This window comes from Phascolarctos cinereus, unplaced genomic scaffold, assembly GCF_003287225.1.
Source record: "Phascolarctos cinereus isolate Bilbo 61053 unplaced genomic scaffold, phaCin_HiC Scaffold_2;HRSCAF=192, whole genome shotgun sequence".
Lineage (NCBI taxonomy): Eukaryota > Metazoa > Chordata > Mammalia > Diprotodontia > Phascolarctidae > Phascolarctos > Phascolarctos cinereus.
In genome coordinates this window covers 326381743-326408514 of record NW_027555625.1, presented here as the reverse complement: position 1 = coordinate 326408514, position 26772 = coordinate 326381743, and the positions used below count along the sequence as shown (strand labels likewise).

At 45.0% G+C, this 26772-nt stretch overlaps 1 protein-coding gene across 1 annotated transcript in view; it reads left to right on the top strand.

The window, feature by feature from the left end:
* The first annotated feature begins 280 nt into the window (after positions 1-280).
* Positions 281-26772, top strand: part of MMP24 (matrix metallopeptidase 24) — a 67388-nt gene continuing 40896 nt past the window's right edge. Inside the window, exons 1-4 of the mRNA XM_020998763.2 lie at positions 281-495; positions 11855-12003; positions 18525-18641; positions 20703-21007. Coding sequence (XP_020854422.1) covers positions 304-495; positions 11855-12003; positions 18525-18641; positions 20703-21007 — 763 coding nt within the window. The 5' untranslated portion in view covers positions 281-303. The remainder of the gene's footprint in view (positions 496-11854; positions 12004-18524; positions 18642-20702; positions 21008-26772) is intronic.

Genomic DNA, 26772 nt, shown 5'->3' with positions numbered 1-26772 from the left:
TGGTCCCGTGGGGGGCGGGGACGCGCCTGGCTGGGGGTGGGGCTGAGCCTGGGGTGAGAAGCGGGAACGCGCCAGGAGGAGACTGGAGCAGGGGCGAGGACGCGCCCGCGGTAGCGGGGACGAAGGCGGGAGGGCCGGGCGCGTGTCCGCGGCGCCGTGACTCGGCGGCTCCGCAGCGGCTGCAGCGGGAGGACCCGGCCGGAGCCGCCGCCATCGCAGCCGGGCCCCGCCGCCCCCGCCCCCGCCCGGCCCCGCCGCCCTCCCCGGCCCGGCCCCGCCGCTGCAGCTACCGCCGCCGCGGAGATGCTGAGAAGCCGGGGCCGCTGCGCCCTCGGGCCGGGCCGGAGCAGGAGCCGGAGCGGGAGCCGGAGCCGCTGGCTGCCCGCGCTGTGCTGTTTGTTGGGCGCCGTGCGGGCGGCGGCGGGGGCCGGGGCCAGGGAAGAGGCGGCGGCGGCGGGGTCAGGGGCGGCCCACGAGGCGCCCTTTGCGGGCCAGGTGCGTACGAGCTAGGTCCCAGGAAGGGGGAGAGGGGCGAGAGATCCAAGTCTGGGGTTTGTAGGGAGGGGACTATGACCGGGAGAGGGGTCCAACCCTGGGCCCTGCTTGTTAGAACCGCGCGCAGAGGCCCGGGGGACTTGGGGACCAGGGCGGGGTTCTGGCCCCGGGGCTCAGCCCTCCTGGAGCACGTGAAGAGTGGGACACGGACATGGTCATGGTCACGGGCCCACTGAGGGAGGGCCTCTGGGGCCCAGGTCACGAGTTGAGGAAGGTGGCAAGTGGTGGTGGTGGTGGAGCTCTATTGGGGTCAGGGTCGCGCTTGGTTTGGGGCTCGCGGAAATGTCGGGATTACGAGCCCGATCCTGAGTGGGGACGAAGTGCTGGGATGGAGAAGGAAGGGAGCCTGTGGGGACTGGGGGCACAGGGGTTCGGATTCGGAACCTAGGTGTTGTGCGCGCCTCCAGGACGCACAGGAGGGAGTCTCCTGGTTCAGTACCATGGACAGAGGCGGCGCCAGGCGCTTCTCTTGTGTGGGGCTAGGACTAGTTTGGGCTAGGCAATGAGCCCTGAGCCGATGCCTTGTGTGAAGCGGAACCTTATAAGAACACAGAGGGAAGGGCCATCACCGGGTGGACTCGGGAGAGAAAAGTGGGGAGCAGAGGAACTAGGGGCCTGGAGAAGAAATGAGAAGCTGTACTTGAAGGCTTTCATCCTTAGTTTCCTGGCCTCTCGGTTTGTCTCTTGGCCTCTCCCTATGGCGGCCTCCTTCCCCAACTGAGCCCAAGGTTCTGTTTCTGGAATAACTATCCATGAGTTGGAGACTCGTTTGGTAGAGGGCTTGGTGATGCTCCCCAAACTGGAAGTCAGAATTTAGAGAGTCCTCAAACGTCTAGAGATTTTCTACCCAAATTTAAAGTTCATTTTGTCTTCAAACTCAACCACTTCTGGCAGATGCATGATGAGTTCTAAAGTTTATTCCCCCTTCGGAGGTTTTCTTTTATTTATGCCGAACTTATGTGGGGCAGTGGGAAGACCCCTGGACAGGGAAGGAGACCTAGATTCTAGTTCTGGCCCTGCCATCTACTCACTATATGATTTTGAGCAAGTCTTTTTCTCTCTGTAGTGCCCAGCATCCTCCTTTGTGAGATAAGAGGGCTGAATTAGACTCTCTCTAAGGGGTCTTCCAGCTTTAATAACAATTACATTCAAGTTCTAAGATTCAAATAAGATTTTCTGTTTTACCAAATATTTCCTTCACAATAGCCCTGTGAGGTAGATACTGCAAATAATATTATCCACATTTTTTCAGATATGGAAAATGAGACCTAAAAAAGGGAAGTGGCTTGCCCAAGGTCATACATATAGCTAGTAAGGTAGTAACCCAAACCTAGATCCTCTGATTCCAAATTCAAGGCTCTTTCCACTGCATTTGTGATTCTTTTGATCTTTGAAGCTTTAACAAGTGTACTCAAAAATGTGTTAGGTGAAAAGTCCATGTTTACCCCTAAAATAATAGGAAGAGGGATTATTTTGGCACCTGATTTCAATAGTTTGAACCTGATGAAATCTTGTTCCCTATAGGGCAGCTCCATAGAATATTCAAATGTTCCAGTTTTTTTCCAGTTCATTTGTGTTAGAAAACATCCAGGCTTGCTTCCAGTTTGATCTGATCCCCTAGTGTTCCTTTAAAAAAAAACTTTTGGTTTCATTCATGGTTCAGTTAAAATAATATTTGGACTCAGTTTGGGGTTTAGCAAATTAGTTCAGCACATTCTGATTTTTAGGTCATGGTTCAGTTCAGTTCAAATTCCCAGTGAACACATTTTATATCTCCCCAAGTTTTAATTAGAAGCAATGCGTAAAGGATAATACTTCATATCTGTATAGTGTTTTACCATTTGCAAAACCATTCATTCATTCATTAAACATCTATTAAATAGTTGCTGCCATGTACCATTGAAAGATTCATTCTGTCTGGAGAGGATCAAGAAAACTTTTAGGAAAGAGGCAACATTTGGGGTAATCTTTAAAGGATGGGTAGTTGAAGATGGGCGTAGGGCATTCTAAGCATAGGTAACAATCTGAAAAAAGACATGGAGGTCTGGTAATGAGAGATGGTGGCACATCTTCAGGGGAATTATCCAGTTGAGTCCAGTAGAGTACATAATGGAGAGTAGTAAAATAAAGCTAAAAAGGGTATAGTAACATTTTGGAGAGCCTTGAATGCCAAGCAAATGAATTAGAATTGCATTCAGTAGGAAATGGCAAGCCATCAATAGCTTTTGAAAAGGTGACTTACACAGTTATGTGAAGGATGGTTTAGAAAAGTTAGACACTAAAGGCTAAGAGGCTGTTGCACATAGTCCAAGTGAGAGAGAATGAAGCATGGAACTCAGTTATGGCTAGAATTTTTACATAAGTTTTACATGTGGTCCTTCTAACCTCTGTAAAGGAAGCAAGGTATGTATTACTAGCTCTTTAGTACAGTAGAGAGAACTGAGTGACAGAGAGATGTAACTTGTCCAAGATCATATAGCGGAACCAGTGTTAGAAGTTAGGAGTCCAGGGGCAGCTAGGTGGTGCAGTGGATAGAGCACCAGCCTTGGAGTCAGGAGGACCTGAGTTCAAATCCAACCTCAGGCACTTGACATTAGCTCTGTGACCCTGGGCAACTCACTTGCCTACCCAAAAAAAAAAAGAACTTAGGAATCCTGAGTCCAGTGCTTGTTCAGTTATGCCACAGCTCTCCCCTCCCCCATTGCTACTCAAAATTATTATAATTAATAATAGTACTTTAAAAACTGTATTCCTAATACCTTTGGTATCTATGATCATAGAATACCATTTGTGGAAATTATCTTGGAGATAATGTAGTCCAAACCCCCATTTATCAAAGGAGGAAACTAAAGGGGCCTAAACCACGTTTGACTTACCTATTCCTTTTTCCTGTCCATTAGTAGTTTCAGGCAACAGATATGAGCTATGGCTACCTGACAATGGTTATTGTTCACTGTGAAGGAAAGAGGGCAGGGTAGGCTGTGGTCTCCTTCCCTCTCTGGGATAAAATGGATCCTTTTTTGGCTTTACTTTGAGCTATAGGAAAAGCTAACACAGGCATCCTTTGTGCTTACTATGTGAAAAATATCCTTCCCTCCTCTCTCCCCTCCCCGACCCCCCCATCCCACCCCAGCCCCATTCTCACTACCATCATGTATTGCCTCAGCTGAACTCCCTATAGACCCAAGCAAGGGTGTTTGCTCTGGCCTCACGGACATAGGCCAAAGATGTTGTGCAGATCCCAGTGGAATTCTTCCTATGGAAATTCTAGTCCTCCCACTGGGAGGCTAGCTTGGTGCAAGTTAGATGTCAGAGTCTAAGGATGACCTGGAGCTTTCTTTTTGTAATCAAAGATTTAGGAAGAAGAAGAAAAACAGTTGTTGGAAATAAACAAGTATTGTGACTTTGAATCATAGACTCTCAATGCTGGAAGCAACCACAGGGCTCATCTGGTCCAACCCGTACCTAAGCATGAATCCCTCCCTCTGATATCCTCGGCAAATGTTCATCTAGCCATGGCTTAAAATGACAGAGAGCTCATGCCCCTTCCATTGCTGGATGGTTCTGATATTTAGGAAGTTCTTTTGTATACTGGGACAGCTGGGTAGTACAGTGGATAGAACGTCAGGCCTGCAGTCATCTTCCTGAATTAAAATCTGGCTTCAGACACTTACTAGCTATGTGACCCTGGGCAAGTCACTTAGTGACCCTCTTTGCCTTAGTTTCCTCATCTCTAAAATGAGCTGGAGAAGGAAATGGCAAATCACTCCAGTATCTCTGCCAAGAAATGGAGTCACTAAGAGTCGGACACAGCTGAAAAACTGCAACAATTCTTACAATGAGCTGAAGTTTTCCTCCCTATAAACAGCTCAGTCTGTGGCTGTTCCTGAGGAATTTGGGTTGGCAAACCAGATCCTGGTAACAAAATCTCCAGTATGAATCTATATGAAACCTCAGAACTTCTGAGAGAGCCAGGAATAGCTGAATTCTGTTGGACAAAGTGAGTGTGTTACTGTAACTTATTTAGACTTTAGATTGTTTCCTTCTACTTCTATGAAAGTGTTCAGTTTCAACAGTGAATTGGAATCTTGTCTAATCAATGAGTAGTCACAGGTTCTCAAGGAGGAAGTCTTTGCCCTAGTTCGTGGGATCTGAAGTCCGGGAATCTGGGTTTGAATCCTAACTTCATTTTTTACTCTTTGTGTGAATTTGGGCAACTCACTTAACCCCTCTGGGCTTCAGTTTCTCATTGGCCAAAAAAAAAAAAAAGGAGTTGGATTAGATGACCTCTCAGGTCCCTTCCAGGTCTGAATCCGTCATCCTATGGTCCCTCACTTCTGGTGAGTCATGGCCTTTGGGATCACAGAATTCCAAGCTGGAAGAAACTTTAGCACATAGAATGTCAGAGCTGGACAGATCTTTAGAACATAGAATATGACTCTGAGAGCTGGAAAGGACCTTTGAAGTCACCTAGTAGAATCTCTTCACTTTATAGATGAGGAAACTGATGCCCAGAGAAGTAGTGATTGGCTCAAGGTCCCACAGAAAGCAAGTAGCAGAGATAGAATTCAAATTCAGGTCTTCTGACTAGAAATCCTTTATAATTTCCACATTATCCCATGTTGTGTCTCAGAGTCACCTGCCCATGGAGGGAAGTGACTTGCCCAAGGTCATGTAGAGAGTTACTAATAAAGCCAAGACTAGAAATCCTGACTCCTATCCCAGGGCTTTTCCTACCACCTTGTGTTGCCTCATATGTGGAACCCAAGAGTCTGCTCAGATCCTGTGCCTATGGTACAATGGTAAGAGCACTAGCTTTGAAGCCTGAGTACCTGGGTTCAAATTCTGGATTTGTCTTTTACTATCTATGTGACCTTAGACAAGTCCCATTACCTCACGAGCTCTCAGTTCCCTCATCTGTAAAAATTAAGGGATTGGACTAGATGGTATCCGAGATTCCTTCTAGCGCTAAATCTAAGATTCTGTGATCCTTCCTGCAGAAGGTGGGTTATGAAGTGTTGACCTTGTGATCATAGCCCTAGCTATGGGCATTGGGTGCAGTCCCCTATCTAGATTTCAACCCTGAGCTCTGATGATTGGCCTTGAAGAGTTTGAGAAGGCCACCCACCCTCTGAGCTAGTTCTCTTTCTCATCTTCTAAATCCTGCTTTATGGTTTTCCTATATTTCCTGGTATCAGATCCTGCCTGTTTCTTCATGGCACAGTGGAAGGAACATTGGACATTTGTTTTACTTGACTGTATATATTTGTCACAAGGAGTTTCTCTCTTTCTCTCTCTCTCCCTCTTGATATGGGTAGTACAAAGGAAAGAAAATAAATGATTGTTTATTGAAAAAAAAGTAATTTAATTTAAAAGAAACAATAGAAAAGGACTTTAGATGAGCCTTCCAGAGAGCTGAGTTTGACTCTTACCTCTGCTGCTTGGTATTTATATGAACTTGGGAAAAATCACTCCCTTTTTCTGAGCCTCAGCCTCCTCCTCTGTAAAAGCAGGAAGTTAGGCTAAATGATCTTCAAGGTCTTTTCCAGCTCTAAATCCTATGATTAAGTGTCCACAGGGTGTCTTTTGGAATTCTGCCTTTCTTTTGTCATGTGATTAGCTTCCCTCCCTCCTGCCACCTCCTTCTGTCTTCTGATCTCTGCATGAATTATGCTCTTAACTTGGGCCTTCTAGGTCTCAACGTTCCCTCTCTCCTCTCAGCTTTTTCCCTCACATCCCCATCTCAACACCTTCCCCTTGCAAACCTTTGCACCTGCCTCATCCTTTTATGGTGCCCCACACAACATTGGATCTTGAATCCCTACAGAATGGCCAGATCGACTCCACTGAGCGTGTTATCTGGACCCCTCTCACATCACTTACCACACCATTCTCTCTTACTAGACCATAAGCCCCTTGTGGAGAGGGGCCAACTTAGAGTGGAATAGGAACTGGAACCCTGAGCTTAGAGTCCTCTGTTCTGAATTTGAGACCCAACCCTACCATTTCCTAGTGGGTGTGCCTATGGGCAAGTCACTTCTTAGTCTCAGTTTCCTCATTTGTAAAATTACGTTAATAATCCCTGACTTCCTCCCAAGACTATAGTATAGCTCAAACTCGATGATGTTTGCAGAGCACATTGTAAACCCCAATGTGCCATATTTGACTTTGGAGTCAGAGGACCCTTCTCTGCTCTGCCATTTACTTCTTCTGTGACTTTAAGCAAGTCACTTAACCTCTACAGGCTTCAGTTTCCTTATCTATAAAAATGAAAGGAATGAACTAGATGGCCTTGAAGGCCCCTTCTAGCTAAATCTAAATCTGCCTAATGATCCTGGCTGTGAAGTGGGATTGTTTTCCTTTGCTGAGTTTTGTTAGAAACAATCTTAATTACAAAACATAATAGGTTTCTGCTCTATACAGTTCCCAAGTGCCTCCCCAGTAGTAAATTGTATGTGTGTGAGTGAATGTACCTGGGGGCATATATGCAGTATAAATTTTTTAAGTCCACAGGGCCTGCACTAACACTTTCTATTAGGATCTAATTTTATTAGAATTTAAGCACCTCTTCGGCAGAGAGGCCCATGCATGTTTATCATAAGGGACAAGCAATGCTAGTGTTTAATAATTACTGATGCTGTTGTTTGGAAGGTGATAATGATGATGAAGATGAAGCTGATAGTTCACTTCTTTATAGCCCTTGAAGGCTTACAAAGTACTTTCCTTACAATAATGCTGTGAGATAGGTAGCAAGTGTCATTCCCATTTTACTGATATGGAGACTGACCTTCAGAGGAGTTAAGTGACTTGCTCTTGGTCACATAAATAGTAGGGACTTGCACTCAGGTCTACTTAATCCAAATCCAGTGCTTTTATGGGTTAGGAGCCGAAGGCGATAGCAAGTCACAGAACTGCTACACCTACCATATAGATCACCAAGTAATAGTAGCCATTGTCAGACCTGAGCAGATTAATAAATTCTAAACAATGACAACAAAAAAATGGATAGGGGCAAATGGATCAGCCTGCAAATTGTTTTGATACCTTATCAATTTAATTTTATCTAGTACCCAAAAATGGTATTTAAATCCTCCAAATGATCCTGGCTCTACCACTTTACCTCTGGGACCTTGGGTGAGGCACTTACCCTCTCTGAACTCCATTGTCCTCATCTGTAAAATGAGGGGGTTGGAGCAGATAAGATCATTCTGAGATCCCTCTTAGCTCTAGAGCTATGACCCTAGGCTCTTCTAATAAGATCTGTGGTTTCATTAGTGTGGTTCCAAATACCAACCCCTTCACACCTCAGTAAATGGTCTTCATAAGTTTCTTTGGCCAAAGAAGTTCATCTTTGGGTGGCCAGCCCTCTGGTAAACAGACATTTACCCAATGTCTGGTAATCAGAAGACAGACATAGTCTGTCATGGGTTGGTACTAGGAGCCTTGGTAGGGATTGTCATAACTTGTATTCCACCAAATATGATTAGGAAGAAATTACACTAACCAACTATTAAGTGCCTATTATATACAGAGTAGTATGCTAGGTGTTAAGGTAGTTATAAGGTTTCAATGACATAGTGTCCCTTCCCTTATGGAATTTAAGATCTTGCAGGGGGATAAGACACTAAAATAAATAAGTACAATAACACATGACAAGTACATCAGAACAAAGTACTGTGTGTAGTCCAAAAGAAAGATCATTGCCAACACTTGGGAGGTAAGGAGATGGGGAGGGAAGAACAGGATTGGTGATAGGAAGGCTTTGTGGGACAGACAGCATTTGAGTTAGGCTTTTAAAAGACAAGTATGGATTTAGGAGGTAAAGAGTAAGAGGACCTTACTGGCAATAGACTCAGCCTGAGCAAATGTACAGGAGAGTACGTGGTATGTTTGTTGGAGGGCCTTGAATGCCAGTCAGAGGACTTTGAGTGTTAATTGGTAGGTAATAGAGAGACACTGAAGATTTTTGAGCACAGGAGTGGCCATGATCTAGATCTAGGAGTGAGATTATTTTAGTAGTATTCTGGTATTAAGGATGGATTGGAGGAGGGAAGAGGAAGTGGAAGCAAGGACAGTTAACAGGAGCAGCTAGATCCTGCAGTGGAAAGAGCACTGGCCCTGGATTCAGGAAGACCTGAGTTCAAATCTGGCCTCAGACACTTGATACTTACTAGCTGTGTGACTCTGGGCAAGTCATTTCACCCCATTGCCTTGCAAAAAAGAAAAAAAAAAGAATAGCTAACTAATTAATTTAGTCCTGGCAGGTGGTAATATAGACCTATACTAGGGTGATGGCATTAAGAACAAAGAAGAGGGGACAGATGTGTGAGAGAAACTATGGAGATGGAATCTACAGAACTTGGCAATTAATTGGATGTGAGAAGTGAGAGAGGGGGAAGAATCAAAGAGCAAGAAAAGATTGTGAACATGGGAGACTGGATGAACTGCGGTGCCAAAGACAGAGGGGAGAATGGTAATGAGCTTTCACGGACATACTGAGTTTGGCCATGTGAGATATCCAGGTGGAGATAGCTGTTGTATGGGCACCTGGAGATACAGGTCTGAAGCTCAGAAGAGAAGTAAGGGCTAGAGATAGAAATTTACAAGTTATCCTCGTAGAAGTGAAGCCACGAGAGAGAATGAAGTGAACAAGGAAGAGTATAATGGAGACAACAGAGGAGAGACAAGAGCAGATCTCTGAGGAACATTCATTTCAACAGGTTAGGGAGAGGATGGGGAGGCAGGGAAGGAGATAGAGAAGGAGTGCTTAGAGAGATAGGAAGGGAAAAGAGGAGGAGCAAGCATATACAACAGGTATAAATGTTCAATAGTGCCAAAAGCCTCAAAGTGACTGAGGAAAATGAGGGCTGAAAAAAAAACCCCACTGGATTTGCCCCTTAGAAGCTAATTGTTGACTGCAGAGAGAACTGTCTTAATGAAATTGTGGGTAGACAAAAACACATAGCAAGGGGTCGAGGAGAGAATGTCAGTGATGTGAAAGTGTAGGTACCCTGTGTAAGCAATTTTCAAAATGTTTAGCAGTAAAAAGAACAGAGAGGAAGAGGAGTGATAGCTATGTTAGGATTTGAGAGACCCAAGTCTGTCTGTAGGAGAATATCAAAAGGGGTCATATTTGAAGCAAGATTGACTATACACATAAGAGGGGAAGCAGGACCACTGGAGAAACATCTCAGAGGGGAATTAGTCTTACAGTGGAGCAGAAACCTCACTTCCAGGATCAGAAAGGAGGAGGAGGGAATGGTGATGATGCTAATAAGTCAAAGAATGGAGAAAGAAAAGCCAAGGGAGCTCATGTTGGAGGGCCCCTGTATTCCGAGTGCAATAGAAGGCTAGATGCTCTAAGCATTTGGATTTAGGATGTGGTCAGGAGCAAAAGGAGAGGACAGGTGAAAGAAGGAATGTGCTAAGGAGTATTATTAATCAGTTATACATTGCTCTTCTCCATGCACTCTACAACCCAGCCAAACTGGCCATCTTACTCTTGCCTTATATAATGTTCCACCTCTCTTCTACGTCTTTGCCCTGGCTCTTCCCCATGCCCTAGGCTTCGTGTGAAGGAGAGAGTGCAAGAGGTAGGAGACTGTGGTAGAAGAATGGAATTTCAAAGGTCTGTATCTTGGGGATGTCACAGTTCTGGGAGGTGGTGAGAGGCTAATGGTGTAAATTAATACATTGGCATTAGGACATAGTTGAAGCAGGCTGGAGAATGATATTATTGGGTTAAGGAGGCTGAGCGATTGTGGAGTCAGAGCATTAGCGAGGGACCATTAGCATGAATATTCTAGCCCCTCACTGTGATGGCAGGGGTTGGGATGGAAAAGAGGACAATAAGTTCAGGTACTAAAGTCATTGCGAAAGTTGGGGGAGTCGCTGGGGGCCAAAATCAGAAAAAAATTTAAAGGAGGAGCCACAGGTCCCTAAATCTGACATACCTGACATAATTCGGAATAAACTAAATTATCTCCACTTGGTCACTAATGCTGATCAAATAGCTCTTCACTCAGCCAATTAGAAAAACAACTCACAGTCATTTAGTACTTTAAGATCTGCAAAGAGCTTTGCATATATTACATCATTTGATTCCTACAACAACCCTGTCAGACTGCACAAATGTATAAATTAGTGAAATAACTCTTAAAGAACAGGATGTATTGAAGTCAGGGCTCTCTGGAGCTTTTCAGGAATGAGTCATCTGGAGAGCCCTTTCCAAGTAGCTGAGGGTTTACCCCTTTAAGTACCAGAACTTTTATTTTAGCCACTTGGGGGTTAGAAAGCTTTCTATTGTGGATCATACATGTATTCCCTTCTTACTGAAAGCACCATGATGAAGGTCGACGATGCTAGGACAGGGTCTAGTGAAGCCGACTTGGGTAGCTGTTTACCCCTGCAGTGATTAACTTAAGATTGCTGCTTTGGGAGTTCTTGGATCTTTTTTTTTCCTAATGGTTTTTGTATCCTGTCCCTCTTGTACTAGCTGCTATGGCTGTCTTGCCTCTAACCATTCCCTCCCCATTTCTAATTTCCTATGGGTTTAGGAAATCAAATATGTAACAAACCTAGCTTGTTAGAATTGTGCATAAAAGCAGAATCATTGGTCCACGAGTGAAGGATTAAGGGATTCCTCGGGAGTAAAGCATATAAACTTTGGTTCATGGAATTTGTGCCGTTAATTTTAGGGCCTTTTTTCTGAGCACCCTTTTCCTTGCACACCCCCACCCAGTAGATGATGATTCCTCCTAACCAATCTAGATCCCAGTCATTGTGCTGGGTGGTCTGTCTGAAGTTCTAGTCAATAATAGTTTTCCTACCTGGAACCTAAAGACAAATGCATTACATTCTTTTTCAGTCACACTTAGAATCATAAAGTCTCAGAGCTGGAAGAAATCTTTACAATAACCTTTCAAATGTGGAGGTCATTCAGCCTCAGTTAAAAGAGCCCATAGTTTTCAAGGAGGTCAGAACTTAGAGATCTTAATTTGTCATGTGCTCTCTTTGTCTCTGTCTCACTCTGTGCCTCTGTCTCTGTCACACACACACACACACACACATATTATGTATATACATGCATATATATCTATATCTATCTATCTATCTATCTATCTATCTATCTATCTATCTATATGTATATCTGTGCATATTACATATGTGTGTATGTGTCTCTTATTACTGCCGCCTCCTCCCTAGGACCTTTCTGTCTGTCTCTCTTCTTCCCTCTCCCTGTCTTTTCCACTTTCTTGATCTATCTCCTTCATCTCCATCTGTCTCTCCTTTTTTACAGAGCTGGTTAAAGTCTTACGGCTATCTGCTTCCCTATGATGCCCGGGTACCCACGATGCCCTCAGGGAAGGTCTTGCAGTCAGCGGTCACCACTATGCAGCAGTTTTATGGGATTCCTGTCACAGGAGTGTTGGATCAGACAACAATCGAGTAAGATTCCCATGGGACTTTGTGTCCCTTAGCTTTTCAAACTTCTCTCTGGACATGACAAAGGCAAGAAGCCTTCCATGTTTTCCCTTCCTGCTATTCTCACATTCCATTCCTGCTCCTTCCTCCCTTCCTCAGGGCCTTCTTTCCTGCCCTCCGACCCATGCCCTCTTCTTTCCCCTCTTCCAGTCCAATCTTCCAAGTTCATTGACTTAGCTCAGTTTCTGTCTGCTCTGTGAAATCTTCTGTGACCGCCCTAGAACACACTGAGCTCTCCCTCCTTTGAGTTCTTACTCCCTCAGACCCATAAAATGGGTTCTTTTGTCCCCCACTCAACCATCTCCCCAAGTGGCCTAGGTCTCTGTATGCAGCAAAGGATCAGTCAATCAGCAAACATTTATTAAGTGCTTACTGTGTGCCAAGTCCTGTGCTAAACCCTCATCAAATATTTACTGAATGAATGAATGAATGAATATTCATATGAATGGCTGATCCACATGAATCCTTAACAAGTAAGAGTATTCCTCCTGTTATCAGCTCTACCTACCAGAGCAAAAGTCAGGAGCTCTTTGGGAGAAGAGCCATGCTGGCTAGCAGGGAATCAACAGAGTTTGAAGCTACTGCAATTATGAATACATTTAGCATTCGTTTATCATAATGTATAATAAAATCAATACTTTTACATACTCATTAGATTTAGAGCCAGGAGGGAACTTGGGAGATCATTCGATAGACTTTGTTCTGCAGCTGCCTAATGAATTTATCATACGTTCTTGTGTATAATGCTATTTGTTTGGTGTCTTCTTCCTCCAACAGACTATAAGCTCCATGAGGGCAGGGATCCAATTTTCTCTTTGTTATTTAAGATGAGAAAAATGGGGCTCAGGAAGGGAAGTTGCTGGTGCAATGTCACATAGGTAGCAAATAATTTAATTTGTTCTAGTATTAATATGATAGTTGTTGTCATTTATTTAGTGCCTTGCATCCATGACCTTACTTGATCCTCCGAATAGCCCTGGGAGGTTCACAGCTCAGAGTGTTATTATCTTCATTTTACAGACAAGGAAACTGGGACTCGAAGGGGGTTGCAGTGATGTGCCCAGTGTCACACTAGTAGTAAGTGGCAGAGCCAGGACACTAATCCAGGTCTTAAGAGAATCCAGAGTCAGGAGTACTAGGTTCTACTTCTCAGTGCTGCTGGTAAGAGTGGGTCATTTCCTCTCTCTGGGACCCTGTTTCTCCATCTATAAAGTAAAGGCGATGGAGTAGATGATCTCAAAGGCCCCTTCCAACTCTGACATTCTATGATGGAGCATAAGCCTGGATCAGCTGGGGCTGCCTTAAAGAAGTTGGGGCTATTTTGAGCCCTGGTACGGTGCAGCACAGCAGAGCCTTACGTGGCAGGGAGACGGCCACTGCTGAGGGGCCACCTGGCCTTAGTTTCTTCTCTGTTCCAGAAAGACACAGGCGCATTGGCTGGGGTTCAACTAAGGGCAGTCAGATGGTGGGAGGAGGCAGAAGGGATGATCTGGATAGAGAAGAAAGCCTCTCCCACTTGCCTGTCTGTCAATCATCAGTTTTCTTTCTGGTGCTTTTGGGGTGCGGGGGAAAGTAAAGGCTGAGCATTCTCCTCATTTTGCAGATGAGGGAACTGAGGCACAGAGATGCATTTCAAAGTTACCCCTGGATCAATATAGTAGGTTAGAAGAGGAAGCTCAGGGATTGATATGGGAGCTTGACTAAGAATCTAAGGCCTGTATTTAAAAGGCATTTCCCCCCATGGCAACCGTATGAGATAGAGTAAATATTTTTGTTTTTATTTTTTTGGTCTAGCCCTGGGGTTTCATCAATGTAAGGAATTTCTGGTGTGGAAAACTTCAGCCGCAAAGGCAGCGGGTGGCCTAGCAGATAGAGTGCTGGGCCTGAAATCAAGAAGACCTGAGTTCAAATCTGGCCTCAGACACTTATAGCTGTGTGAGCCCAGGCAAGTCCCTTCACCTCTGTTGCTTCAGTTTCCTTGACTATAAAGCGGGAATAATAATAGCACCTATCTGCCAGAGTTATTGGGAAAATCAAATGACGTGATATTTGTAAAAAGTGCTTAGCACAGTGCCAGGCACATAGTAGGTACCATATAAATGCCGATCCCTTTCTCCTTCTCCCTGGTACTATCTGGACTGAGTCTGTAAACTTACAGTCTTACACAGTTGCCCAGGTCACTGAAAAGTTAAGTGACTGGCCCGTGACCACATTGCTAGTATATGTCAATAACAGAACCTGAACCCAGAGCTTCCTGATTCCAAGGTTGGGTCTCTAATCATTATGCCATGAAGGTTTTCAGTACAGGTATCATCTCTGACTTACAGAGGTGGAGAAACTGAGGCCTACAGAAGGCACTAGGTGACACAGTGGATAGAGTGCTGGGCCTGGAGTCAGGAAGACTCATCTTCCTGAGTTCAAATGTGGCCTCAAACACTTACTAACTGTGTGACCCTGGGCAAGTCGCTTCACCTTGTTTGTCTCAGTTTCCTCACCTGTAAAATGAGCTGAAGAAGGCAGTGGCAAACTACTCCAATATCTCTGCCAAGAAAACCCCAAATGGAGCCATGAAGTTTGGACATGACTGAACAACAGTGACTTGCCTGAGGTCATAGAGCATTTGTGATGAATTGGAATTAGAATCCAGATCTCCCGACTTGCAGCCTTAGGCTCTCAGATATCGGAGCCAGTCAATTTCACCACCAGCGCACACTAAGCACCTACTATGTGCCAAGCCCATCTTCTACAGGAAGACTTTCCTGCTTTCCTGTGGTTCTAATGCCTTTCCTCTGTTAATTTTTTCAAATATATCTTGCCTGTAGTTTGTTTGTACATACTTGTTTGCCTGTTGCCTCCCACGTTAGCCTTTGAACTCCTTGAGAGCTATATTCCTTTCTTTGTATCCTGAATGCTTAGCACAGGGCCTGGCACATGATAGGAGCTTAAGAAGCATTTATGGACTGACTTACTCATTATGAGGTCACACGCACATGCAGAAGGTCTGCTGTGCTCTCCCAGAGTTTACCAAACCCAACCAGGGAGACCACAGAACTAGTCAGTGTATGAGGATGGGGACAGACTATAATTTCCAAATAGAGGTCGCCTCCAGTGTTTAGGCAGTGATTGTTGTTGTTCAGTCATTTTTCAGTTGTGTCCAACTCTTTGTAATCCCTTTTGGGAGTTTTCTTGGCAAAGATACTAGAGTGGTTTGTCATTTCTTTCTCCAGCTCATTTTACAGATGAGGAAACTGAGGCAAACAGGGTTAAGTGACTTGCCCAGGGTCACACAGCTAGCAAGTATCTGAGGCCAGATTTGAACTCAGGTCTTCCTGCCTCCAGGCCTGGCATTCTATCCACTACACCACCTAGCTGCCTCAAGATTTAGGTATCAGGCTCAAAAGTGTCATCCTCTGAAACAGACCCATAGAGAAATCAATGGATAAGACTAACCGTATGCAGAAATCACCATCTTGAAGAGATGGCTTGTAAAAGTTCTGCTGATCTCGTGAGGGTGTTGGTCAAGCAACAAGTATTTGTTAAGCACCTACTGTGTGCCAGGCACTATACTCGGTGCTGGGGATACCAAGATAAACCAAAATAGTTCCCGTCTTACCTTATTTTACCTGGGTAGATAGCCTATATGTACGTAAGTGTATATAAAATAGTTGCAAGGTAAATACAAGGTAATTTGGGGAGAGGGAAAAAGGGAAGGAAAACCACCAGAAGCTGGCATAGAGGGGCTGGAATGAGGAGAGTATTTGTGTGAGAAGAAAGTGGTGCTTGAGCTGAGTTTTGAAGGAAGTAAGGGAGTCTAAGAGGCAGAGGTAAGGAGCATTCAAGGTAGCTAAGTGATAGAGCTCTGGGCCTGGAGTAAAGAACATCTGCGTTCAGACCTTCCTATAATAATGTAAACAAAATAACACTGAAAGGAAATTCCTTTGGAAATTCCTAATGACCATTGTGGCCCTCCTTTCTGTAGAGAGGTGGGGTACTGAAGGTGCTGAATGTTGTATGCACAATAACAGCATATCAAATATATATATAAAATCAGTTGGTTTTGCTTAACTGTTTTTGTTACAAAGGTTGGGGTTATTGAGAATTAGAGAGCATATTTGGGAATGTCTAGTATGTATGAACAAAAGGCATTACTAAACATTATTATTATTATTTTAAAAGAATTGCTAGATATCTTCTCAAATTAGAGCTCACCTCTACTCCACTCCCACCCACAATGGATAGAACTAGGGACAAACCAGCATGGCCTTATGGTCTTATAGGACCATAACTGGAAGTGATCACAGCTTTCTCAAAATCCTTTCATAGGAGTCTTACCTTGATGGGGTGATTCTGGGAGTCCTTCACAACCTGGCTCTAACCTCTCTTTCCAGAACTCTGTGGTCTAGCCAAACTGGCCTTCTTGCCGTTCCTCATGCACAACACTCCATCACCCATCTCCCTGCCTTTTTATTAGCCTTCTTTCATGCGTGGAAGGAAGGAAGGAAATAAGCATTTACTGAGTGCCTGCCATGTGCCAAGTACCATGCTAAGGCCTTTAAAAATGTGATTCATTTGATCCTTACAAAACCCTGGGAAAGAGATGCTAGTATTATTATTATTATTATTATTATTATTATTATTATTATTTTACAGTTGAGGAAACTGAGACAGACAGAGGTAAAGTGACTTGCCCAGAGGTCACCCAGCCAGTCTCTGAGGCTGCATTTGAACTTGGGTCTTCCTGGTTCCAGGCTCGGTGCTTAATCCACCGTGCCACTTATTTGTAATTTCCCCATATCAGTTTCTTAGACAATCAATATCCCTGGAGTGGAGAACAACACAACTGGATGGAAATTTCCCTTAAGAATAGTCAGCTCCCTCTGTTCTGATTCTCTGCTTGCCACGTAACCTTTTGACTCTTGTAATTGGGTCTCCTGAGTGGACCAACCCAACAGAGGAAGAACCCTGAGCATTTAGGTGGGGCTGGTACTTGAGCCAGCCAGGAATACTTCTCAGCATAAGTTAATGCTCTGTTATTTAGTTTATTAATTAGTCTTGTGGGGTTGGTTAGTGGAAGTCTGTTCTCCAGAACCTGATCTCCCTGGATGAGCTGACAGAACTTGAGTTCCTGAAGGCCAACCCCCAGATTCCATGACAACCCCCACCACCACCTAAGGCACAGACTATCCATGAGGAGGTGAGCATCCTTAAGGCTGGTCCTTACCACATGTACCAGATCAGCTGTATCAGGAACAATTCAACACCAATGCCAGACTGCCCATACACTGTGGTCCTGCACACAGTGCTGCTTGTATGGTAGAGAAAGGCATGGGAGCAGAACCCCTCCTCCCTTCAGAACAGGACCTGGAAAGCCACACTGAGCTATGGGCACCAGATGAGCTGCACGTTTTTCTGAAAGACAGGAAAGCAGAATCTGGTGCAGGCCTTGCTGTTAACGTACAGTGTGCACTTGAGCAAATTGCTCCTACCTCAGTTTCTTCCTCTATAAGATTAAAGGCAATAAGGGGTGGATAGAGCACAGCCCTGGATTCAGGAACACCCGAGTTCAAATCTGGCCTCAGACACATAACCCTTACTAGCTGTGTGACCCTGGGCAAGTCACTTAACCCCATTGCCTAGCCCCCCCCCAAAAGATCAAGGGAAATAACATCCCACAATTATAGTCACAACACCCATTTCAGCCCCCTAAAAGCCCTGTAGCAGAGGCTGAGCAAGTATTATTATTCCCATTTTACAGATTTGGATTCTGGGAAACTTCAGTGTCTCATTCAAGAGCATAGCGACCCATAAGTCAACAAGTCTACTGTAATTAGGTGCCTACTGTATGCCAGCCACTGTACTAGGCACCAGGGATACAAAGATATATACTAACAATAGCAATAATAATAATAACTAGTATTTACATAGCACCTGAAGGTTTGCCAAAGAGCACTTTATGGAGGGTGCTATTATCATCACTATTTTATGAATGAGGAAACCAGAGCTGAAAGAGATGAACCGTTTTGCCTGAGGTCCCAAACCGCATCCAAGGTGCGGTTCCATTAGACCATCGAGCTGCCCAAGTCCCTACCCTCCCAGAGATATACATGGACGAATAGATGCCCGTAAGTTGTAAGTGTCAGAGCTGGGACTTACAGGATCGTAAGATCATCGATTTAGAGCTGGAAGAGACCTTAGAAACCACGTAGTCCAAAGCTCTCATGTTTACAGGTGCAGAAACGGAGACTGGCCCAGCTAGGCAGTGTCTGAGGTGGAGATCTGAACCCAAGTCTCCCTGACTCCCAAGTCCCAGTGCTCTATCATCTGTGCCACTCAGACCTAGGTTTCCCATCTGTCAGACCTATGCTCGTCCTGTCGCTACATGGCTCTGCCTCTCCGGATGATCTCCACGGGCCCTTCCAGCCTTGCCTTTGGTACCTGCCTCAGGCTGTCTGGCCGGTGTGTACATGTGTGTTCTTTCCACCCAGGTGGATGAAGAAGCCTCGCTGCGGTGTCCCCGATCACCCCCACCTGAGCCACCGGCGCAGGAGCAAGCGCTATGCACTGACGGGGCAGAAGTGGAGACAGAAACACATCACGTACAGGTGAGCGTCGCTCACTCTCCCAGTCCTCTTGCCTGATGAGAGAGACCCCGCTCTCACATCCAGCGGAGAATGTGGCCCTTGGGGCTCCGGAGCTAACTGTGATCTGATGCTCGCCCTTATTGTGGGCGGAATCAAGGCTCAGTGGGGTAGAAGGGCCAGTGATGTGGGATGTGGGTGTTAGTATGGTCAGTGGATCAGACATCTGCTCCTGACCCTGCTGTCTTCTATCTGTGTGAGAAAAATCCCTTTTCACTGAGCCTCAGATTCTTGGTTGGACTAGACAGCAACTAAGACCTTTTCCAGCTCCGTATCCTATGAGTCACTGAGTCTGTCCCAGCCTCTGACTTGCACTCCGCCAGGAGACTCTATTTAGGAGAGTCTGACTCTGATGGGACCTATGCTTGGCTGCCTCCTATCTCTAACCTTCCCCCAGCCCTGACCCTACCAGTCCCACCCTGACAGGCAACATGCTATTATTATACACTATGATTATATAGTATATTATTATCATAGGACTGGGCTCCAGCTCATTCTGGGATCTAATAGGTCTGATCCTGGAGTCTGTCACAGGGCACAATTCTGAGGGTTGTTGGGTCTGGGTCAGAGAGTGTATCTCCTGAAGCATTCAGAGAAGGGTGACTAATGTGCTACGGGGACTAGAGATCATGCCATTGAAAGATAGGTTGGAGGAACTGGAGATGAGTAGGGAAGACTTAGTGGAGGGGGGAGGGATTGGGGAGGGCAGCACAATTGCTGTCTTCAAGTATCTTAAAGACTGTCTGAGATGTCTAATCGATCTAGGGAGCAGACCTAAGAACAAAATAGATTTTACAGGGAGGCAGATTTCCACTCCGTGGAATGGAGAACCCACTGAAAATGTGTTGCCTAAAAGTGCAATGAGCTGCTTCAGGGGTGAACCTTCCATCCCTGGAGGTCTTCCAGGAGAGGTTAGCTACCCACCTGTTGGAATATTGAAGAAAGAATTTTTGTTCAGGCACCAGTGGGATTTGATGACATCGGAGAGGTTTCTTCCAGTTCAGATTATGTGATTCTAAGACTGGAAGCAGGAGCTGGATAAACTTAGGTTCCCCCAACCAGTTGCCAGAGCTCAGGGCCAAGGTCCAGACCGGACATCTCTGGGAGCTGTGACCAGGGCCCACAATTAACCAAGCTTATCCCAGAATGGAAACGTAAAAGGGACCAAATGGCAGAAACTTGGTTTCTGTTCCTTAAGAGGCAGAGTGGAACAGCCTTCAAGAGTCTTAGGAACTGAGTCAGGAGGTTTGGGGTCTAGTCCCGAATCTCCCCCTGACTTGCTATGTGGGCTTGGGCAAGTCTTCTGAGTTCTCTGGGCCTCTGCTTTTGTCTGCTGTAAATAATGGTAACTCACATTCATATTAGCATTCTGAGATTTAACAAGTGTTTCTAGACATCATCTTAGTAGATCCTCAAAACAGCCCTGTGAAGTAGATATTATTATCTCTGATTTATTGATTAGGAAACTGAGGTTTAGAGATGAAATGGTTTGCCCATGGTCACTCAGCCAGCAAACACCCTTAAGCAGTCTTTGAACAGGGAATCTCCTGACCCCAAGATCAGCCTACCTTCCACCCTACCCCAGCATGCCTCCTAATAAGTTCTATGATAAAGGGGCAGCTAGGTGGCACAGTGGATAGAACATCGGCCCTGAAGTCAGGAGGACCTGAGTTCAGATCTGTCCTCAGACCAAGCACACACTTGACACTTACTAGCTGTGTGACTCTGGGTGAGTCACTTAACCCCAATTGCCTAAAAAGAAAAAGTTCTACAGTACCTCCCCTCCCCTGAAGATCAAATGAAATGATGGATGTTTCTGTTCGACTCACATACTGAGGGTTTAATGTGATTAACACCATTGAGAGAAGGGAGGAGGAAGTGGATTCAGAGAGAAAGAAGGAGAAAGGGCCTGCCTGCAGGAAGGAGAGGTCAAGCCTGGAGACAATTGAGCTGTATCCTCATGGCCTCATCCTTAGCCCTGGGAGGGTCTACATCCCCCTCACTGACCTTTTCCTTTCTCACCAGCATTCACAACTACACCCCCAAAGTAGGCGAGCTGGACACACGGAAAGCCATCCGCCAGGCCTTTGACGTTTGGCAGAAGGTCACTCCACTGACGTTTGAGGAAGTTCCCTACCACGAGATTAAAAGTGACCGCAAGGAAGCAGACATCATGATTTTCTTTGCCTCTGGTTTCCATGGGGACAGCTCCCCCTTTGATGGCGAAGGGGGATTCTTAGCCCATGCCTACTTCCCAGGCCCCGGGATTGGTGGAGACACTCACTTTGACTCTGATGAGCCGTGGACACTGGGGAACGCCAACCATGATGGTAAGGCCTGTCTCAGGCACAGGGTGACAGTCTCTCCTTATTCAGGGGGAATATACTAAGGACTTGAGGGATGTGGTGAAGATTAGTCATGGTCACTTCCCTTGCAGAGCTGCCTAATGAAAGATTAACATTTATTCAACAAATATTTATCCAGCAGTGCCCTGTGCCAGATACAGGAAAGGCGACAAAAATAAATAGACATGGCCCCTGGCCTCATGGAATCCACAGTATGAGGGAGGGGTAGGTTTGGTAAGGGAACAACACACACACACAAGTTATAATACTAAATAGAGCATAGTCAGCACACAAGAAAGATACACTCAGAGTGCTATTCAAATTCTGAGGAAGGAAAGAGCATTTCTGCCTGGGTGATCAAAGAAGGCTTCAGGAAGGAGGTACTATTTTAACTGAGTCTTAAAGGTAAGGTAAAAATAAGACTATAAGCATATGAGATCAGCTAATGGAATTTGCGGGAAGTTTTTAGCCTGGAGAAGACCTAAGGAAGATGTGAGAGATGTCTTCAGGTGTCTTCCAACTCTGGACATTCTGTGTTTCTGTGGAAGTGTTGGAAGGGCTGTCATGAAAGGAGGTTAGGCTTTTTGGCAGAAGCAAGAGCAGTATGAGGAGATGGAAGGGAGGAAGGACTCAGCTCCGTGTGGGGAAAAAACATTCCTAACAATTAGAGCTGTTCAAAAGTAGAAGTTTGGTGCAGCTAGGTGGCACAGTAGATAGAGCATCGGCCCTGGAGTCAGGAGGACCTGAGTTCAAATCCAGCCTCAGACACATAACAATCACTAGCTGTGTGACCCTGGGCAAGTCACTTAACCCCAATTGCCTCATATAAAAAAAAAAGAAAAAGTAGAAGTTCTCCATTACTGGAAGTCTTCAAGCAGAGACTACATGGCTGCTTCTCAGGGACACTGTAGAGGGATTCCTACTTGAAGCACAGCAAAGATGTAAAGATCTCCAAAGACCTTCCACTTTTAAGATTCTATTGTTCTATGATATGCATTGGCCTCTTTGCCTCCCATCTCTCTGTCCTCTGAGAACTGTTAAAATAATCTTATAAAGCAGAGGCCTTACCTTGTCTCTCCCCACCTCAAGAATCTTCACTGACTCCCTGTTGTCTCTAAGATAAAACGAAGCTGCTCTGATGGGTCTTGAAAGACCTTCACAGTTCAGCTCCACACTGTCTCTCCAGACTGATTCCTATGCCCCTCCCCTCCCCCACTGTTTCCCCACCTTATAGTCCATCTAAACTTGCTGGTCCCTTTATACAGTGTTCCATATCTCAGCTCCATGCAGTCTCTTCCACAAACTGGGGATACATTTCCTCCTTCCCTCCCTCCCCTTCTTAGAGTCCCTAGCTTCCTTCAAGGCTCAGGTCATGTACTTTTCCTTTTTTCCCCTAATTGTTAGCATTCTTTCCCCTCCTCAAATTATTTTTGCAGTCACTTACCTGTCCCTATGTTCTCTCTCTCCCCTAAGACTGGTTCTCAAGCTTTTGGGTCTTAGGACCCTTTCAAACTCTTAAAAATTATTGGAAACCTACCAGAAAGCTTTTGTTTATGTGGGATATAATTATTGATACTGGTTGTATTAGAAGTTAAAATGGTTAAGTTAAAATATTTTTTCTTCATTTTAAAATAACAGTAACATGTTAATGAAAATAACTATATTTCAGAAACAAAAAAAAATTGGGGGAGGAGAATGTTATTGTTTTACATATTTTTACAAATCTTTTTAATGTCTGTCTTCCTTGAAGACAGCTGATTCTCCTAGCTTCTTCTGCATACAGTCCGTTGCAAGAAGTTGTTTTGGTTGAAGTATATGAAGAAAACTCAGCCTCACACAAATATGTAGTTGGATAAGAGAGGAGTTGGGGTTTTTGGTTTGTTTTTTGTTTTTTTGTTTGTTTGTTTGTTTGTTTTGCGAGGCAATTGGGATTAAGTCACTTGCCTAGGGTCACACAGCTAGTAAGTGTCAAGTGTCTGGTCAAAGACCACATTTGAACTCAGGTCCTGACTCCAGGGCTGGTGCTCTATCCAATGTGCTACCTAGCTGCCCTCAGGAATTTTTTAATAGGAAAATAATGTCAGTATTATTATGAAAATGGTTTCAACCTTGCAGTCCCCTGAAAGGATCCCCAGACCACCCTTCGAGAACTACTGGCCTAGGAAAATGGAAGTCCTTGAAGATGAGGGCTATTTTTGCCTCCTTACCTAAGGGTGCCTTAAACACAGATGATGCTTAATAAATACCTGTTCTGCAGTCCTCCTGGTCCAGGACTCCATCTCTGATAAGACACTGAGAAGTATAGTAGATAGAGTGCCAGGCCTGGAGTCAGGAAGACTCATCTTCATTGAGTCCAAATCCAGTCTCAGATACTTAAATAGCTGTGTGACCCTGGGCAAGTCACTCTCTCTGCTTCAGTTTCTTCATCTGTAAAATGGGGATAATAATAATAGCATCTACCCCCCCCACCAGGTTGTCGTAAGGATGAAATGACATAATATTTGTGAAGTGCTTTGCAAACCTTATGCTAAATAAATACTAACTTGCTATACAGGAGTGCTGTGAATTGAGGGTAGGTAAGAGGGCACCCAAAACATCTGTCTTTGCCCCCTCTTCTCACGCCACTTAGCAATCCCAGATCTGTCTGTGTGCAAGAGTGTGTGAGGGGGAAGACGCAGGGGGTGGCCGTGCTCCTCTCTGCTACCCTCAGTCCCCTTTGGGCTGGTGGCTGTATTTCTCCAGCCTCCTGGATGGTCCTGTTGTGGCACTGTGGAGAACAGGGATTGGCTGCCTTTGGGTTGTTTGCTGGAGGTGACCTGATTTAGCCAAGGCTGGCTCCTGGTCCAAATCGTGAATATGTTGAGGCCTACCACTGAGGCCATTCCTCATCAGTGCCCCTCATTTCCCTTGCCCAGGCCTAACCAGCTGTATTCTTGAACTGGAATAGCTGCTAGCACTAGGCCTGGAGTCAGGAAAACCTCAGGGCAAATCCGGCCTCAGACACTTAGTAGCTATGCAACTTTGGGTAAGTGACATCACAGAACTGTGTTTGCCTCCATTTTCTTAATGGTAAAATGGGGATGGTAGTAGTACCTACCTCCCAAGGTTGGGATAGGAACAAATGAGATAGTATTCGTAATGTGCTTAGCACAGTGCCTGGCCCATAGTAGGCACTATATAAATGCTAGCTATTATTAGCTTGTGGGGAGGAGGCCAGCTCCAGGCCACCTATAGAACTGGATAGAAAGGTCACTTGACAGGCAGGTGCCTCTCTTAGCTTTTCTGGGACCCATCCTTCTACCAATATAGGTTGATACCTCAGCAGCTTAAGCTTGGACACTGAGATTAAGTAACTTGCCCAGGGTCTTACAACCAGTATGTGTTAAGACCTGAACCCATGTTTTCCTGGTTCAAAGGCTGGCTTTTTACTCGCTACATCCATTGCTATATCTCTGTGAGGTTAGTACTTACAGGTATTGTTATTATCTCTGTTAAATAGAACTAAAATTAAAGCTCTTTTCAGCTCAGGGTGGTTACATGATTTACCCAGGGTCATATAAGCTAGTAATTAAATGTCTGAGGAGAGATTTAAACCAAAGCATGAGCATTCACCAATCTAGGGTGTCTACACACGCTGAGGTAAGCATTTTCACTGGCTGCTGGCACCCTTGGTTACCTCTTCCTTCTGATTGGAGTGCTGGAGGGCTGGAGGGCAGAGCAGTAAATTCTTTCCCAAACCTTCTTTTATACAGGGCTTAGGACTTTCCAGCTAACCTCTGGTTCTCCAGCTCCTTGGTTTCAAGGATGCTCCCTGGTGTTCTTCTCCCCTCCTTTTGTGTGTTGTCTTCCCACATTAGATTGTAAGTGCTTTGAGGGTTGGGACTGTTTCTTTTTCTTATTTGTATCTTCTGCACTTAGTACAGGGACTGCTTAATAAATGCTTATTTCCTTCCTCCCTCCAGACTCCTGACACAGGTCAGGATTGCTTCTTCTTCTTCAGACCCTTTTCTTTGTTTTTGCAGTGAAGCACTTCTGTTGTTTTTCCTTCCTTCCTTCCTTCCTTCCTTCCTTCCTTCCTTCCTTCCTTCCTTCCTTCCTTCCTTCCCTCCTTCTTTCCTTCCTTCTTTTCTCCTTCCCTTCCTTCTTTCCTCCCTCCCTTCCTTTCTTCCCTCCTTTCTTTCTTCCTTCTTTCCTTTCTTCTTTTTAAGGACTACTTACTTCATTCTTCCTAATAACCTGAAGAATTAAAAGATAAATATCTTGAGCCCCTTTCAGTTTTCTAAAAGGCGGGTGGCCAGCCTGCATTTAAGCATATTTAGCTGTTACTTGACCAATGCACTCCCAAGTAGCTTGTAAATATCTGGCATTTACTTTATGCATATTTCTCCCTATTAAAATGGAAACTCTTTAAGGGCAGAGACTGGTTCATTTTTGCCTTTTTACCCTCAGTGCATGGTACAAGGTCTGACACTTTTTGTGTTTAAAGTAGACCTGTGGGTATACATATATATATATAGCTACTCACAAGGCACTTCCTCCACCAATACCAGTCAGAACCTTCTCTGCCATTTATAATCATAGAGGGTTGCCCAGGGCACTAAGAGGCTAGTTGACTTGCCCCAAGATCACATAGCCCCCTGTGTCAGAGACACAACTTGAACCCAGGTCTCCCTGACACCGAGAGTGTCTCTCTCTCCTGTTATCACTCTGCCTTTCAATTGGCACATGGTAAGTGGTTAATAAATGTTTGTTGAATGATGGAGGACCTAACCCCACCCCAGTAAATTCCAGGAGTGCAGGGGACAAAGAGTGAACCTTTACCAGTGTAGGGAAGGAGATTCCACGCCTGGAATTCCTAAAGGAGCCCAGAGAGGTTAGAAGATTGCAAGTCATGAGTCAAGTGGGATAAAAGAGACCCAGGAATAAAACAAGCTAAGGTGACAGCCAGGAGACATGGCTCCAGGCTTGATCACACCTTCAGTTGACTGTGTGATCTTTATGCATGTGACCTAATGTTACAGCTGAAAAGGAGAGGAGGAAGGAAAGATGATGCTGAGGTTTTAAACCTGGGGGCCTGGGAGGATGGCGATGTCTTTGACAAAAATAGGAAAGTCTAGAAGGAAAGCTGGCTTCGGGAATAAGAAGATGTTAGAAATGTTCACTTTTAGGTGATGGTCTGAAATACGAGCGGAGATGTCTAGCATAAAGTTAGATGCACAGAACTGGAGAGGTCAAGGTTGAAAGGGTTGCTTCAGGCATCACCCACTTGAGAGTCAAAGCCATGAGAGTAGACATGATTTCTGAAAGAGAGCAATCAGTCACCAAGAATTTAAGTACCCGGTATATACTAAGCACCAAGCTAAGTGCTAGAGATACAAAGATACAAAAATGAAACTGTCCCTGTCCTACTGGGAGAGACTCCATGTACATGTATGTGTGTGTGTGTATGTGTGTATATATATTATAGATAGATAGATATACACACATATACATGTGTATATATGTGCAAAATAAGCAGATCCAGAATGGTCAGCTAGGTAATACAGTGGATAGAGTGCCAGGCCTGGAGTCAGAAAGACATCTCTGAATTCAAATCTGACTTCAGACATTCACTAGCTGTGTGACCCTGGACAAGTCACTTACCTCTGGTTTGCTTCAGTTTCCTCATCTGTAAAATGAGCCAGAGAAGAAAATGGCAAACTGCTCCAGTATCTTTGCCAAGAAAACCCCACATGGGATCACAAAGAGTC